This window comes from Cryptomeria japonica, chromosome 5 (assembly GCF_030272615.1).
Source record: "Cryptomeria japonica chromosome 5, Sugi_1.0, whole genome shotgun sequence".
NCBI lineage: Eukaryota > Viridiplantae > Streptophyta > Pinopsida > Cupressales > Cupressaceae > Cryptomeria > Cryptomeria japonica.
The window spans coordinates 876101981-876119329 of record NC_081409.1 but is presented as its reverse complement, the minus strand read 5'-3'; the positions used below and the strand labels follow the sequence as shown (position 1 = coordinate 876119329).

At 37.4% G+C, this 17349-nt stretch overlaps 1 protein-coding gene across 3 annotated transcripts in view; it reads left to right on the top strand.

The window, feature by feature from the left end:
• Positions 1 to 557: 557 nt before the first annotated feature.
• LOC131067396 (uncharacterized protein At2g39910) overlaps positions 558 to 17349 on the top strand; it is a 114053-nt gene continuing 97261 nt past the window's right edge. For all 3 annotated transcript variants that reach the window (XR_009111804.2, XM_058002380.2, XM_058002381.2), the window contains exons 1-3: positions 558 to 715; positions 798 to 1042; positions 3160 to 3703. Coding sequence is in view for 2 of the 3 variants with exons in the window: in XM_058002380.2 (XP_057858363.1) it covers positions 951 to 1042; positions 3160 to 3703 (636 nt within the window). In the remaining variant the exon portion in view is untranslated. The remainder of the gene's footprint in view (positions 716 to 797; positions 1043 to 3159; positions 3704 to 17349) is intronic.

Here is a 17349-nt window from a genome sequence, read left to right as displayed (position 1 = left end):
TTGATGGCTACACAAGTGGTTTGCATTTATCTACCCACCTTCCGTTTTCAAATACTCATTGCTGAATGTGAGCCGCTTCCACCCCCTGGTTTTCATTCTGACCATCCCCATAGGGCAGCCAACCATTGTTAATCCTTGCCTAAAGGTTCTCTATTGGGACCACAAAATCCATTTCTTCACCCCATCTCTCAACACCCTACTTTTGATTCCATGTCTCTCGCCTACTCCAATAGTCTCCTGGTTGTCCCTCATATTACTAAGCTCTCAATCCACGGGAATTGCTCCTCTACACTTCACTTCTCTAGCCCGCTCGCATGAAATCCTCTCTCCTCTGCTCTTCTCACCTAAGTTCCTCATGCACCATTTTTTTTTTACTTAAATTTACAATATAATATATTTCATTAATTAATTATTTCTTTATTTTATAAAAAAGTTACGTACAATGAAAGATTCTAGAGAAGATTTAATGTTTACTATATCATTCTATAAATTATGATCACTCTTTCTTGATGCCCTCCAATATATTACCACTACACCTCTTTTTGATGCAAGCCTTAATTATTATATTTAAAAAAAATTACAATATCCGGTTAAGCCTCACCGACTTATTGTCGCGGTAAAATACACAGCGCTGCACTGGGAAAATTCGATTTGGTAGAAGCAAATTTCAAAATTTCTTTGCTTTCTTCGCTGTAAAACCAACGGCTACGAATACGTAAGTTTTATATTCTTCTTTCTAATTGTAATTTTGCCGAAGTTCAAGATCGTAGAGAAAATAATTTTATGATGCATTGAAGGGCGGTGGAACAACCAAACTCTTTCTGTGGCGACATGGACAAATTAGGGCATCAGTTTTGACGAATCGACTGTTGGATTTGGTAAATATTGCCCTGAGTGTTTTCCGGCGACGGACAATTCAACATCCGAACTACACAGAGGGGTGGTGAATAATGGAGAAAATAATCTATTCAGCCGAGCAGTTGGAAATCGAAGAAGAGAAAGGAATAGATGCCCGTACAAAACTACGACAAAATCTTATACGGTCAGTAAACTCTTTAATCAAGGGGCTCTGCAAATTACTATAATATTTGATTACATGCATGCCTACTTCTTGGATGTTCATATTCCAGCTAATTCTAATTTTAGTCTTTTGACTAGTGAAGAATGGGTGTAATTTGTTTGTTTTTACTGTTCATATTAGAAATTAATTTTTGTTACTCTTTCTATCTGGATTTCATTTTTTAAATTTCTGCTGAATTGTTTTTTGTTCTTCCACACGCTTCATTTTTTTTAATAGGAGCGTTTTTGATTACTGGGGTTATCATTGCAACCCACTAGTTTGTTGTGCCGAATTTTTAATAAAATAAAGGTATATATGGGATGTGGGGTGTTAGGTGGATTGGCAAGTTCGAGTTTATTTCTCAGCTTGGTCACGAGGTTAAAATTAAGGTTCACCACATGTTGGCAAAAGTCATAAAACTTAGAAAGGGCATCGAGCTGTCTCTGTAAGCTGTCAGGGGAGTAAGAGAGGAGGATATCATCATTGGCAAAAAGCAATATGGTTCCCAAAACATGGTGAAGTAGGCAACCATCATCCGCTTGAATATGTTGGCAAAAAAATTCTCATGCTCATCAATCCTGAAGAGGGTTGAAGAAAGAGGTCAACCCTGCTAGGATCCAAAGACAATCATATTCTTCATAGAGAGAAAAATGATAGGATTAAAAAACAATTCAGGAGAGAGTTTATTCTTCACAGGTTTTGGAAAATGGCAATGTTTAAAAGCTAATTATACGAGTTGCCTGCTTGCTTAACTTAAAATCTAGATGGAGGGTACATAGAGCCTCTCTTCTGCAGGTTATAATCTGTCAACAATGTATTATGGTCCTTATTGATGGAAATGTTAAAAACGTAATTGCATGAGTTGCCCAGTTCATTTAACTCAAAGATCTAGATGGAGGGTACATAGAGCCTCTCTTCAGCAGATTAGAATTATTAGTCAACAATTTATTATGGTCCTTATGCATCAAAAGCCACATGGAAGAGTTTGCTCGTGGAGAGACGTTATCACCAGAGATTATAGATTCCATTTAGTATTAATTATTCTTAAAATTTGTAGAAGCCACATTTTTTATCAACAGCTATAAACCGCATTAGTTCTTTATTAGAAGAAGGATCTATGCAGCATGAGAGCGATCCAAAAGGTTGATTCTCACAAGTATCACTGCTGCCTATCCTAATTGGATAATAATAGAAGTTAGGTAAGAACACATGTTTTCTGAGCTATTTTTTTCCTCTTTCACCCTCTTGTCTGAGCATATTTTATACTTTGTCACTTCTCTATGTATTACCCTGCAATATAAGTTTCAGGGAAGTGTGGGTGAGGAAGAGGTCTCCAGGAGAATCAATGGATCCATGCGTTGGGATCTATTTACCAATATTACTGTATCCAGATCAGGGCATGTAGAGCAGTATTATTTAGACGTTTTAATTTCTTGACTTTTTTCCCAATTTTTGTTTGAATTGCTAATTAGTTGCAACTGCATATATAAGAAGTCTTCCTAGATGAGGGAGCAATTGGGAGGGAAAAAGTTAGGAGATTAACTTTTACTTCTACAGAAAATTCGGGTTTATTCCGATAGACATCTATTGTTTGAACTTTGCAGAAATCTTAAATGACACCAGAGCTACCAATTCTTTATCAGTGGTACAAAGATGCACATTTTTAACATTTGGTTTGTAGCTGCCAATTCCAGATTGCCCTGTGAATGATGGATGAACAGCATTTTTGGAGTCACCCTTATTCCCCAAAAAACCTGGAGATACAAACATGCCTATTGATATGATTAGTTCAAGAGCTATGGAATTATCAGAATATAAATATTGATTTCTACCATAAATAAGGTACTTTATAAATAATGTCTAAAAATTAGTTATGGCCCGAAACTAAGAGCAACTGTTTCTTAAAACATCAGTTTTTACTCCATTGCACAGCAAATGATGAGAACGTAATTTATGACAGATTCTGTCATGCAATAGGTTGAATTTTGAAGTCCTATGTCATTGTCATTTTAGAGTGAGAATTCTGGTTGGTAAAATAATTTTTCATAAGCTGTTCCTCTTCTTCTCTGGCTCCTAACTCACAATTTCTCACGCATCAGGTTATCCAGTCAATTATTGGAGATGTTGGCAACAGCTCAACATAATATTGTTGACGAAAAAACTGCAGAAATAAAGTCTGCTCTCAATCTTCTCTTGCCGGCAAATGATGGGAAGTGGTTGGTGAACGACTGTGTAGAATTACAAGACATTACAAACTTCTTCTTATGCTGTGTGGCACTTGCATCTGCTGATGATGATGCTGGGGTAATGATGTCATGGGTACCAAATGATTTGTCTGATTTTGCAGCAAAGGCAATCACGGATTTATCAAAAACTGTTTATTCTGATCAGGAGCAAAATCTAATTAAAGTTTCTTCCAGTTACCAAATCTCATATCATGATAAGGGTTTGGATTTGACAAAAATAAGTTATGATAAGAGATTAATCCTAGAATTAATGCCCATAACATTGCCCTTGTTGAAAGATGCAATTAAAAGTACTTGCAGTAACTACAAAGATGATGGATTGGATGAATTTATTCCCAGTGCATCAAAATCTTCTGCAATCATAGCATCACACCAGATGCGTTGGTGCTTGAAACAGGTAAAGCTTTTCTGTCACTTATAAGTAATTATGCTTTAAACTTTATTTCTGCACATTGTAATGAATAAATACTCATACCTATACTAGAGCCTTTTGTGATCTCAAATCTATTTTAATAATAAATAAATATATAATTTAATCAGAAAATTTGGATATCTCATGTTCAAGATAAAAATACGATGAGCATTTGTTTTCAACAGTTTTATTTGAATACTGCCCATGTGAAGTACCTTTCTTGATATTCTGAAGTACTTAGTCTCCTTAACAACAAAGGAACACTTAAATTCAGATATGACTCATCTCAGTGATCTTATTGAAAAAGATGCTACAAAACTTATTCTATGTGACATCAGCGGTGTTGTCACACTGGAAACATTATTGAGAACAAATTCAACTGGAACTGCAAACCCTTTAATCCCTCCAAACTCCTTGTTTTTGGTTAAAGTTGGATGTAATAGTTATTACATGGAATAGCATTGTTAGTACAGGTCTCTTTTCCTTCTTGCTCCTTTTCCCATATAACTCAGAAAAAACATGCTGTGATTACGTAATTCTTTGTACTAAGCATGAATCTGGATATTTTAATATTTTTTAATGTTAGATTAAGATATCTGATAAATATTGTTGCAGTTCTACAGATTACTTTAAGGATTGGTTGAATGCCAGCTGACTTCGTGTCAAGTAGCTTATAAACCTCAAAATGCTAATTAATAAACAAATGCAACATATTCTTCAAATTAGAGATTATTATACCTCAGGCTTAGATAGAAGATGTCTAAGGCATTTGAATCTCAGATGCACAAAGGTAACAACATGCAACAAGAGTACAGATTCTGCTAGATCATTTTGATCATGATGTGGTGCCCACTTTTTCTTTTAGTTTGTCTGATTCTGGCCATTGTTTATTGAGAACCAAAAAGAAGAAGGGTTTGGAGTTCTCATTCTTCAAGACAGTCACTGATATCTCTCTATTTGCAGTATTATTTTGTTCCTATTTTACATCTGTTGGCAGATATTGCAGATGGAATCAACTTCTTTGTTTTGCCTACATTTCGGAATCCCTTTACTTTTTGAAGATTGAATATTCAATTCTTTGTTGTCAGTGCTAATTTGAATCATTCCTTATATTCTGTTTGGTTCGATTTTTGGGAGTCTATTAATGGGCCCCAGCCCAGTGAATGAACAAGAGGAACATAATTATAAACCATACCAAAATGGCCTGCATTGACAGCTCTACAGGGTGGAGCAGGCCTAAAGCAGAAGCGAAAAATGCTAACCAGCAAAGCATACAGAAAGAAAGCTGGAAATCACAAACAATATAATGGGTGTTCAGGGGTTTCCTAATGCCCAACACCTTACTTCACTACCTCCTTGGACATCCTATTATATGATTTTGCTGCCCAACCTCTTGCAGCCACAACAATGTCCACAGCCAACGAGTGAACAAGAGAAACATAACTACAAACTATACCAAAATGGCTGTGTTGACAGCTCATGCAGTGATGCAGCAGGCTTAAAGCAGAAGCCAAAAGCACTAACAAAAAAGGCACATCATGGGAGTTGATGGTAATTCAGAGGCTTTCCAATGCCCAACACCTTATTCAGCCACCTCCTTGGACATCCTGTTAAATGTTTTTGCTACCCAACCTCGAGCAGCCACATCAATGGCCACAGCCTACTGAATGAATAAGAGCAACATACCTACAGACCATCCCAAAATGGCTGTTGGCAACCCGCACAGGAGTGCAGCAGGTGTAAAGTAGAAGCGAAAAACATTAACAAACAAAGCATCTGAAAAGGAAAACATTGAAACACAAAAGATATCACAGGAGTTCAGGTATTTCCCTATTCCCAACACCTTACTGAACCACCTCCTCAGACATCCTGTTATATGAATGTGCCGTCGAACATCGAGAAGCCACAACAAATGATTTCATTTTCATATTCTCCTGGCAGGAGGGATCATCTGAATTCACAAATTTTACTTTATGGATAAGCTCCGCCCTCTTTGTCATGCCCTGCCTAGGGTTAATACAAATGACAGCTCTATAAATAAAACCTAGGCAATGAAAATAAAATAATTATGTTCCCTTGGGAGACGCTGACCCAGATTGGAATAATAACATTATATTTAAAAACATTACAAGTGCAAAAATTTAAATCATAATCAAACCATGGCCGAACCCTTTGAAGTTTTTGTCCTTAAGGGAAATTAAATTAAATCAAATTTATTTTAATAGAAGGCCGACCCTTGTGAAGAGTTGCCTCCCTTGAAAGAGGTATATAGAGAAGATAAGGAGGAGTTGAAAAGGAAGTCAATCAAAGAGAATTGCATTAATCAGATCAACTAAATGCAGAAAGTAGGATATCTCAGTCCATTCCAAAGGCAGATTTCTGAGTATGAACAACAGAAAAAGTTATCAAATCATAACAGAAATCTGATTTATTGACATCTGTAATGTCCCCCTTTTGGGATTACCCTAGAATTTGCCCTAGAATCACAGATTCCATTCAAATAAGAGATGGAATAAATTTAGGATAATTTTCCCTAGAATCACAAATTCCATTCAACTAAGAGATGGAAGAAATTTAGAAATGCCCTTTTAATGTGATAAACCCTGATTTAAGTCCTGCAACCATATTAAACAATATAAAATATATAATTCATAAATTTTAATTATTTCCATTAGGGTTAGTAATTACACATATAAGTACAAACACATATAACTATCATAATTCATTAGAGAGGTCTAATCACGATAGAGTTTGGAATGAAGGAGCATGATAGGATCGGCCTGAAGCAATCTTGACACTAAGCCCAAGAGCGGACACTCACCCTCTTGGCTCCGAGTGGTAGGCACATTGGACATCCAGCATGGAATGGTCTATATAGTGGAATGCTTGTATCTGCACTACCTATCCATGTTTTATTATCCATCCTCTTATGATAGAGAGCACAAGGGATTCAATAATACTTTCCCTAACGACCCATCCACATTATGGAGCCCTTGGGAGATCATACAAGGTGCCTCAAGCCATTCTATCAAGCCCAGGAGCACGGAATGACACCCGCCATTCAGACTCCCAGCCCCACTTGGGGTGTCTCTACTTGAATGGATCCCTAGCTACTTGCATCCCTCATATATACCTTCTCTCCTCCATAATGGGCTAGTTTGTTGTTTTAAGTATTAAAGAATCTTACATATATATACTCTATTATGTATATCATAATGGCAGGATAGGATTATATAAATAAATATTAACAATAATATGTTCAATACATTCATTTCTACATGGAAGACAATATAACAAATCAGTAAAATCATAGTCAATGCCTTATGCATCATACCCAATATCTGTAAATATATCTGAACCGGCCAATTATTATTAGTAAATCTGAAGCTCTTGCGGCTTCTTGCCCAATTGCTCTTCCTATTGTCTCTTGTTCCATTCCTTCATTTGCAATCTCCATTTATATGTCTTTACTGTTGATTTTATACTTTCAGATTAATGTAAAACTTAGAAATCAGAATTTAGTTTCTAATTAATTTGTTTGTTGTTAAAATTTAGAGATTTCTAGATCTAGGCATAGCATAGAAATGAACAAATAAGAACAAAACACAATTACCTTGGGAAAACCTCTTAGGAGGAAAAACCCAGCCAGAAAAGATCCTCAGATCTGATTATGGATTATATTCATATAATGGTTGCAACACTTATCTCAAGTACTTGAAGATGTCTGGAATGTCTGCTCTTAGGGCAACAGGTCTGCACTTTCATGAGAATCAGGTCTGCCCCTTAAACACACCAACCAGCAGTCAGGCTCATACCCTAGATCTGCACATTTAGTGCATCTTAAGTCTGCACTTTTTGCTTGAGACTGGGCTGCAACTTTAGCGCCTTGATTCTGGAATAGTTCGGCTTCCTTTATGATGGTGTTTGCCCTTAATGTTAGCACCTTCAATGGCAGAGATAATTCGGCTTCCTTGATGATGGTGTTTGCCCTTAATGTTAGCACCTTCAATGGCAGAGATAATTCTGATCATTCCTTCTTCAAACTTTGCATTTAGGCAGATGTGTAATTCGCATGAAGGATATGTTGATTGTATGTTTGAATGAGGTGAATGTGTCTTTATTTATATGTGATGCAAGATCCATTTATGTCGGCCTATGATGAATTAATAACCTTTAATTTATTTGCATCACTTTAACCGAAATGCTTTATTAGATAGGGTCGGCCCTATTCATGTGAGCATGTTATCTTGCATGTAGCGTGGTGTTAAGGAGTGTCGTGATGTATAGGACCCAACCCTAAGAGTGGCGTGTGGGATGAGAAGGGCCCAGCCCTAAGAGTAGCGTGTGAGAGGAGAAGGTCCCAGCCCTTGGCGGATTCCAATGTTGCCTTAAGGCAATTGGAATCCGCATTCTACCTAGTTACAATCAACACTCCCTCTTAACTAGGGAGAAAGATAACCTTACAACCTGGTTACAAGATTAGGGCCCAGCCCTAAGTAATACATACAATGTTTAAATTGTAATTTGAACTTAGCTGTCAACTTCAAATATTCCTGAGAGAGGATCACAACAAGTAGCCACAAATAGTAGCCCATAGTATCCACCTTGTACTGCCTGTGGAGAGTGGATGCACACTTGCAAGTCATGAATACATACACAATTATTTATGCACATCATGGAGTCTTTCCATGCCATCAATTGCGTATATCCATCATACATTGTCTTTACCTCAGTCTTCTCCCAAAGAAGAATGTAACATCATAATCTTCCATCTTGCACCCAAGCATAGAGTGGAGATACATAATCATTGCTCTCCATAAGTGTAAGAACCCAACTTGGCTCTCCTCTGCTGACTGTTTCTTTTGAATGCAGTTGATTTGAATTTGTTTTGGTTTTTGAATGTTTATGGATTTTTTTTGTGTTTTTTTTGGTAATAATGAGCAATGATACAATACTGAAATAAACTCCTATGCTTAAAATAATTTTGAAACAATAATATTACTGCTGGGATTAATTTATGAGACTATCAAGGGAATGTTTGTTCTGTTCTATGGCCAATATGCCTGAAAAACAAATTCATTACAATGTAAGATAAAAACCTGATTTTTGCTGTCCCAGTAGATGAAAATCTACAAACTGCAAACTTTAATCTTAAATTTTTTTACTGTTCACGCGGTACTGTACCAGTCCGTACGGCGGTACTATAGCAATCTATACCGTACTTGTTAATCACCAAAATTTCTTCAATAAATCTGCAATAATTTCCCATGAATTTATTCTTCAATTCTGCACAATTAGATGCAAATAAGACCTCTGAATGAAGTCTTTCTGAAACCAAATATCACTGAATATTTCATCAGCTCAAATGGTGAACATTGAAGCAACTACGTCCTCCAATGGTGGCTGAAAACCCTAGTCTCCAGAGCAAAACCCTTTCAATTTCACAATGTCAAAATAGCAAAATAGCAATCTATCCCCTTCTTTCCAAACTCAACGCTATATATCCTTTTTGCAAATCGTAATCCTCTTAATTACAATTTTGCTTGTAGTTTCATTTAATTTCACTTTGGGTGTCAAAACGATTTTAATCATTAAATGGGCATTTAATTTTAATATTTCAATAGTCTGGCTCAGATAATTTAATTAAAAACATGGCCCCGTCTAATGATGAGTTGACCCTCAAGTTAAGTGATTATAATATAGTCACTTTATAACTTTATTATTAAATCACTTAATAATAAATGCTAAGTTATTCAAACTTGTCTAACTCCATGAATACTTTCAATTTAGCTATGCAGTCTGAAATTGGAGCTCACCAGTTGACCACCCATATGACCGTGATGTCTGCTAAAAATGGCAGGGGTCCATCTCCAACTGCTAAAAATAGCCTAACCAAGCCAAACTCAAAGCAAAACTCATCATAAACAAACTCTGGCAACCCAGAAGTGTACTCTGCTCTGTCCCCGGAAGATCTCCACGCCAAGGTGACCCTCTATCCAATCCTACTAGCCTACGAGGGTCTTTGGTAGGCTAATCACAAGCTAGAGTGATATCTCTAGCTAGAAGGGGACATCACAATAAGCATAGAATGAAAACATAGTCCTCCATCTTGCACACAAGCAAAGAATGGAATAAACATAATCGAAATATTTTAGTCTTCCATCTTGCACACAAGCATAGAATGGAACTACATAACATAATTTTCCAGCTCGCACACAAGCATAGACTGGATCCACCTTACATTGCCCGCAGAGGGTGGAGAGGATCTTTTCTACCATCTTACATTGCCCGCAGAGGATGGTTAACAATTATACTTCTCCCTGAGAAGATTACAATACCATCTTACATTGCCCGCAGAGGATGGTTACCAATTACACTTCTTCCTGAGAAGATTACAATACCATCTTACATTGCCCACAGAGGATGGTTAACAATTACACTTCTCCTTGAGAAGATTACACTACCACCTTACATTACCCGCAGAGGGTGGTTGATACAACACAATGTATCACATGGGTTGAGACTCCCTCTCAACCAAGGCGGTGTTCTCCATAGCTCCAAGTCTATCTCAAGCTTATATCAAATCATGAGACTATCTTTATGTCAGAGTTTGATCATCAGAATTAACATTTCAAATACTTTAAGGAACAGGTTAGAATCTTTACAAAAACCCTAGGCTTATCAAATACTCTTTCATAACAAGAGTTTTATTGAAGGTCATAGGGCTCCCTCTTAATCCTCAATATCAGACTGCTAGCCAAGCATCATAGATCATAATTATTCATAAACAAGGATGAGAAATGCCAACTTCACCTTTTATGAGTTGGACCCATGGTGCAATTATGATCAGGACATATCCTCAAACTTCTTCTAATTGAGTGAGAAGATCCTTATGCCTTACTTTAAAGCTCCCTCTGAAGTCACATCAATCCAAGCTTATGGATTTTTGATGTCAGTAAGGCCTTGCCCCTCGACATACATCACCTACTATATGAGGTTATATAAAAATGACCTTGGGTGAGGATCACAACATTCATGATAAGTTAGATGCGTTCTTTTAACAGTATAACCAATGATCCATAGAATGCTGAGACAATACTTATGTGACACAAATTAAAAGAGCCAACCTGTAACACATAACCTTGAAAACTTGTACATCACCATACTTCACACTTCATGATGGTAAATACTCAACTGAAAAGTCAGTTTTATGTAACTATTATAGAATCATTCAATTGATAGTCAAAACTCAATCAAATAATAGGTGAGGAAGTACTAATAGAATGTTTACAAGAAGTATACTTACCAATGAAGATACTAACCAAGCAACGATAGTGAGAGCCTATACTTCCATGAATTAGTAAGCTACAACATATAATAAAATAATTCTGATAAAAGGTTTCAGATCAACCTCTATATATCCAACAGCAAATACAAGCATTGAACAATAAATTCCTAACTCACTTATTTAATGAATACTTCATTTACTCAATTAGCAGCGATACTTATGTAACTGGCTTATTTTCCCTTATGCACATAGATAAAGGCACACACAAATTAAACGAAGTTCAAAACAGAGAGGAAATATTCAAGTTCGCAATGTCTTTACACATATATGAAGTTCAACTTTTCTTCTTTGTTTTGATCTCACTCATTGGAACAATTAAGCACTAGATATTTAATGTGGGCATACTTCCATATTTAATTTTAGTATTTAATTGATCAGGTCACAGACATGCACGTACACAAGATTTCCCCTACTAGGTTTAGGTCTGTTTTAACCATAATTTAATCTATTTCAAAATACTTATGACTTCAACTAAATTGATTAGAAGACAAAATCTATCTTAACATGAATCAATTTGTGATATTCTAAATTAATTTATCAATTATTGATGAGTAAATTGTTCATTTACCATACTAGAGAACTAATTATATTATACTAGATAATTAATTTTATCATCCATAATTCTTAATGCAAGTGTCAACCTACGTTACTACTTCAGTTCTAAGGAAGAAGGGGATGGCTATGTTACCAAAGCGCTCAGAGACCAAGATACAATAGGCTCCCTCAAGGTTTACAGTTCCAAGCCCTTACCCTATCTTGGGACCATACCCTCAAAGTTTACGGGATGCTGATCCTTACCCTATCTTGGGAATCATCCTATTGATTGGATTTAGACTGCCCCTCTTTGGAAACAACTCCATTCTCAACTTTTTGAAATACTGACAATAGTAACAAGTATTAGGCTATAAGTATACTAACTTGTCATGTGTTATGAATATATATGAAATTAAGTATAACTGTCATACATATTGCAGTCCATATTAATGTTATTATTAAATTCTGCATAAGAACATTATCAGGTATCATATATTAAGCATGCACTAAGCACATCCCCATGCATACCACCTAGAACAAAGATGTTACTACCTGTAACTTAAAAATAGTTATGATCCGATCTGATCCGAGGTGATATCACTGGATGCTTTGATTTCTTTCCTTTATGTCTCTCAATATGAGGGAGAGGTCACACCTCCTCATCATGTATGTTCTTTGGCAAGAGACACACCCTTTCACACTTAGATCTGCAACTCTTATTTAAATCAGATCTTAACCACTACATAAAGTTGCAGCCCAAAATAATAAGCCCTTAACAACAACCTTAATTAACCAAGCATCCTCTTATAATATTTGGTTTAACAAGGACTAAAATAGAAGATTCGTTCATTTAACATTTAATGTTTTCATTGTTATCAAAGTCATCTTATTGAGAGATTCTTATATTTACTAACATGTCACCAAAGAAGGAAAGGACAAGAGACTGAAATTACATGATTAAATCTGATCGTTGGTTAGTACGAACCTATCTCTGATATTTCCATCAAGCCTATCTTCAACTTCCAGCCCCATTAACCTAACCAGTGAATGAGACAACAATTTGGAAATAAAGGAGTACTAAATTCTGAAAATTGAAAGTTGATCTAGCCTATAGCTCTGATACCATGTTGATTTTATACTTTCAGATTAATGTAAAACTTAGAAATCAGAATTTAGTTTCTAATTAATTTGTTTGTTGTTAAAATTTAGAGATTTCTAGATCTAGGTATAGCATAGAAATGAACAAATAAGAACAAAACACAATTACCCTGGGAAAACCTCTCAGGAGGAAAAACCCAGCTAGAAAAGATCCTCAGATCTGATTATGGATTATATTCATATAATGGTTGTGTTGACGTGTATTTTGTACACAATCATACACAGAATAAAATACCAATAGGCATCTTATCCTCTCTTGAGAAAATAGTCTCTAACTGCTGAAGATTCGCGTAATGGATCAGTTAGATAGACTCCAAGGTTCTTTTAGTGGGGTCTCCACGTGTGGACAAGCTTTTTAGTGGTATGATGTGATTTGCTGTTTCCTCCAAGGGGTCTTACGTATTCAAAGCTCGAAGATTTTACTAATCTAAAAGGAACTTTCAAAAAAAAAGCAAAAGGATAGGGTTTAAGGAAGTCTAATCTAGCCTAACCCTATGAACGACTTAGCATGAATGAGATTTGGCAAGACTCAACCAACTTCAATTTTGCCATAAGATAACAACTCAATTGAAATTAGTGCGATCTTCTAAGGTAATAATGATGTTCAATGCATCAAAGACCAAGGACACTACTACGAAGGTACATATCCTAGATACGAAAATGCTTGAGGGTTAAGGACTCAAAATGTTCTCCAGTCGACCACGCAAGGCGTTCCTACAATCAGCAAGAAGCTAGTGGTTTGGATTGCGAATCCCACCAAATATCAAATCCCACACTTAGTCTTTCAAATTAACAAACTACTTTGATTGAGCGTGATTCAAGTACATCCAACAACCATGAAGATAACTTAAGAAATTTGCAACAAAACACCATAACTTCAATATTTTATTGATTTCCAAGTCATCATATACAACAATTGCTTGAATTTCTCTCTTCAAGACTCAATCTTGCTACAAAATAAAAATTGCTTTTAACTCTAATCTCTCTATTTCACTCTTATCTGACTATTCGACTATTAACTATTTTCCTCTTATCAAACGAAATGAAAAAATGGGGGTATAAATAGCATCCCCAGTTACAATGAAAGGTCCAGATTGAAAACAAATCAATGGACAAGATCATGACACCTAAACCCTAATTAGGGTTTGTTACAAATGACCTCCTTTTTACTGAACAATATTAAATACATAGCCAAATATTAAATTTGGCACAAAAATCTAGGAGGTATCAACCAATGAGAAATAAGATGTCATGTCATCTGTAACAACCTTTCATCTAGAATCTTATTCCCTTTCCAATTCTCTTTCTTAGCATATGCAATGAATTTTGTCACGATTTCTTCGATTTCTGTGATTGGAATCTCGGGAAGATTCTTGATACTCTCTTCTAAGTGGATGACCTGATCGAATGCATCGAGAAGAGCTGTGTCCCAAGTAGGTTCAAGTTCCTTTGTTCTATCAATCAGGAGCATGGTGGCATACATCTGATCATACTGCTCATCTGTAACATCTGCATCCTTGCGAAAGATGATCTTGATTCTATCCTCAAATTCTTGTATATCCACATCTGTCTCGACCTCGATCCTTCTGCCAAGAATGGTACGAAGTACCTCAAATACTCTGTCCTGGATCGGATTGATCACCTCCTCAACTTGACCACATCTAACACTGATGTCCTCGAAGAGAACACTCTTTATATGGAGTAAGGTTGACCACTGAAACAAACTGTGAGAATCACCTTCTAAGATCCTCTCCTGCGCTAAAATTCTTCTGGATGTGTGTCTTATTACTTTCAAGACAGGGATGACAACGTCCTTGGTATGGGCGAATGCAGCTACTGTTGCCATCAATCTGTGGATTATCTCAAGAACTTGGATAGCCTGATGGGTGATCTTCGCCATCCTTGAAACAAACTCTGTGGCCACTGTGTGAGATCTATCCATCCAACTGCATGTACGCTGGACCAGGTTCCTGAATCTTTCTGCCTCATTGATCGATTGAAGGGGCAATGCCTGCACTGGTGATCTAACTGGATCCTGACGTCCCAAAGGTTCATTGATGTGACTGAAATATGTCCTCCATGCACCGACCTCTCTCTCCAGCTTTCTATTCTTTTCTACTTCTTCTCTAAACTTGTCCTTCAATGCCTCAAATGTGTCGGTGGCATCATCTAAAGTCTGCTCTGCTGTGGATGGTCCTAACTCAAAAGTCTGTACATCGTAATCCTCTGCTAGGATCTCACCCTCATATTTATCTGCTGCCGGTGTAGCTATCTGCAGTTTTCTAGATCCAGTCTCATCTCGAATCATCTTGGACATCTTTGTAGCCTTCTTCTTTTCTATTATCACATGTGAACGTCTAACAAGGCTCTCTAAATCAATTGCATTGTCCTCGTCCTCAATTACGATCACCTTGGTTAATCTTTCCTTCAACCAATCTGGGATATTCGATCTTGTCTCTTGAACTTGAATTTCTTTATGTACTATTTCTCCTTGTCTGGGAGGAGATGTTACTTCATTATCTTCTTCTAAATCATAGTCTTGGAGAGATCCATCTGACGAAACATGCTGTGCCTGTCCTTCCTCTTGTCTGTCATTCTGTACCATCGACTCCATGGACTCTTCCACTCGAACTGTTCTATTTTCCGGTCTGGAAGAAGTACTTGGTGTTTGATCTTTGTTGGTACCTTGCTTTTTCTTGGAAGACTCTTTCTTTTCTGATCTTTCCTTTCTCTTCGAACCTCTCGAATGGAGATTGCCCTCACTGGCACACCGAAGGTTACCTTCACCTGAATTCCTAGGATTAGGATTGCCTTCACTAACACTTGCTCCACCTTCGGCTGGTTTTTCTTCCAAAGTAAAAGACATAGCTACGCCTTGTTCTCTCAACTTCTGATGCTGAACGTCTACCCATCTACGAGTACAAGACAAGACTGGTGCCATCAAATCATCTAAATCCACGACCTCGGGCTCATTCCAATTCAAACTTATCGTTTTGCTTTCTCTATCATATGAAGACTGGATGTGCCTGCCGTTGTCCTGAGCTTGGTCGGCCACTCTGTAAATCCTGCATTTCCTGATGAAATCCAAAGGCAATCTAGAATGTATCTTTCGTTTCACTTCGAGATCATCTAGGAGATTCATCATAAAATCTTCAATTTGGTGCTCATGTTTAAATCTTCTACCGACCGTCTCCTCTAAATATCCATGGGGATCAAAGCTATTCCTCCAAGCAAAAGATGAAAAAGAATACAAGGCTAACTCCTTCTCTGCGTCATCCATGGCTAAGACATTAGGACATACCTCAACTGAATTACCCAAAATAATAGGTACCTGAACTCCATTATGATGTCTGTGTCTGAATGCCTTCACATATGCTGCCAACTGCCTTGTTACCTCAAGTAACACAATTCTGTCTGTCGGGTACCTCGGCAACATGTATGGAGGTAAAGGACATCCATGCACTCTAATGTAAGTGAACTTGGGAAACTGAATGAACCAAGCACCGTACCTCTTGATGAATTCCTGGGCATCCTGAGATAATCTGTTGTGAATCCCTCCTTGCAACGTCCTTGTGATGTTCATCGTGAAAGTATCATTGACTAACTTGTAGTTTTTCCCTGGTGGATGATGCAAGTAGGTATAGGATTCACAAGCTCTGACCTCGCCGGGTCCTCTTCCAATCATTCCTCTGTGAGGTAGTCCTGCGTACTCAATACTTCTGATCAACGCATAGATGACGTATGAACTCATGTGGAAGGACTTAGTAGCCCTGAGTCTTCTCAACTGTACGTCTAAGCAATGGCTAATTATCCTAGCCCAATGTATCGTACCCTTTCCTTGAACAATCACCTGGATGAAGTAAAACATCCATTTCTCAAAATAGAAGGCATGAGGTGCTCCTGTAACTCTGTTGAGCATGGTAATCAAATCTCTGTACTCCTCCTGGAAATCAATTCTATGCGGTGTGTTCGGTACTTTGCTCAGACGGGGACGACTCTTAAGTAGCCAGTTCTTGTTGATTATGCTTAGGCAAGCATCTGGATCATCATCGTACACTGATCTGACTCCTTCAATGCTCTTATATATCATGTCCCTGTGCTCTGGAAGATGGAAAGCCTCACTTATGGCTTCCTCTGAAAGGTACGCCAAAGTGTTTCCCTCGTTGGACACAATTGTCCTGGACTGTGGATTGTAGTGACGGGCACACTCGATCATCAACTCGTGGCACTGAATAGCTGGAGGAAAACCGGCCGCCTTGATGATGCCACTCTCTATTATTCTCCGGGCGACAGGTGATGGCTTGCCAATGTAAGGGACCTCCCGAAACTTCTTTGTGCTAAAGTTCCCCAAGTTTGTATCTCCAATGTTGCTCCACTTCGACACGATCTTGGTCTCCACTTCTTCGGTCTTCTGATCTTCTTTCATGAGAGCCGAGCGGCTGGTGGATGCCCCCGCCTTTGGGGTCGCCATACCTACACAACATTTCATTATAAGAACTATATTTTGCAATAAATAGCGTAAATAAGAGAGAAAAGCTTTTAGGAAACCTCATGATAAGTCTTTAGAGTTATCATTTCCTAAAATAAACGA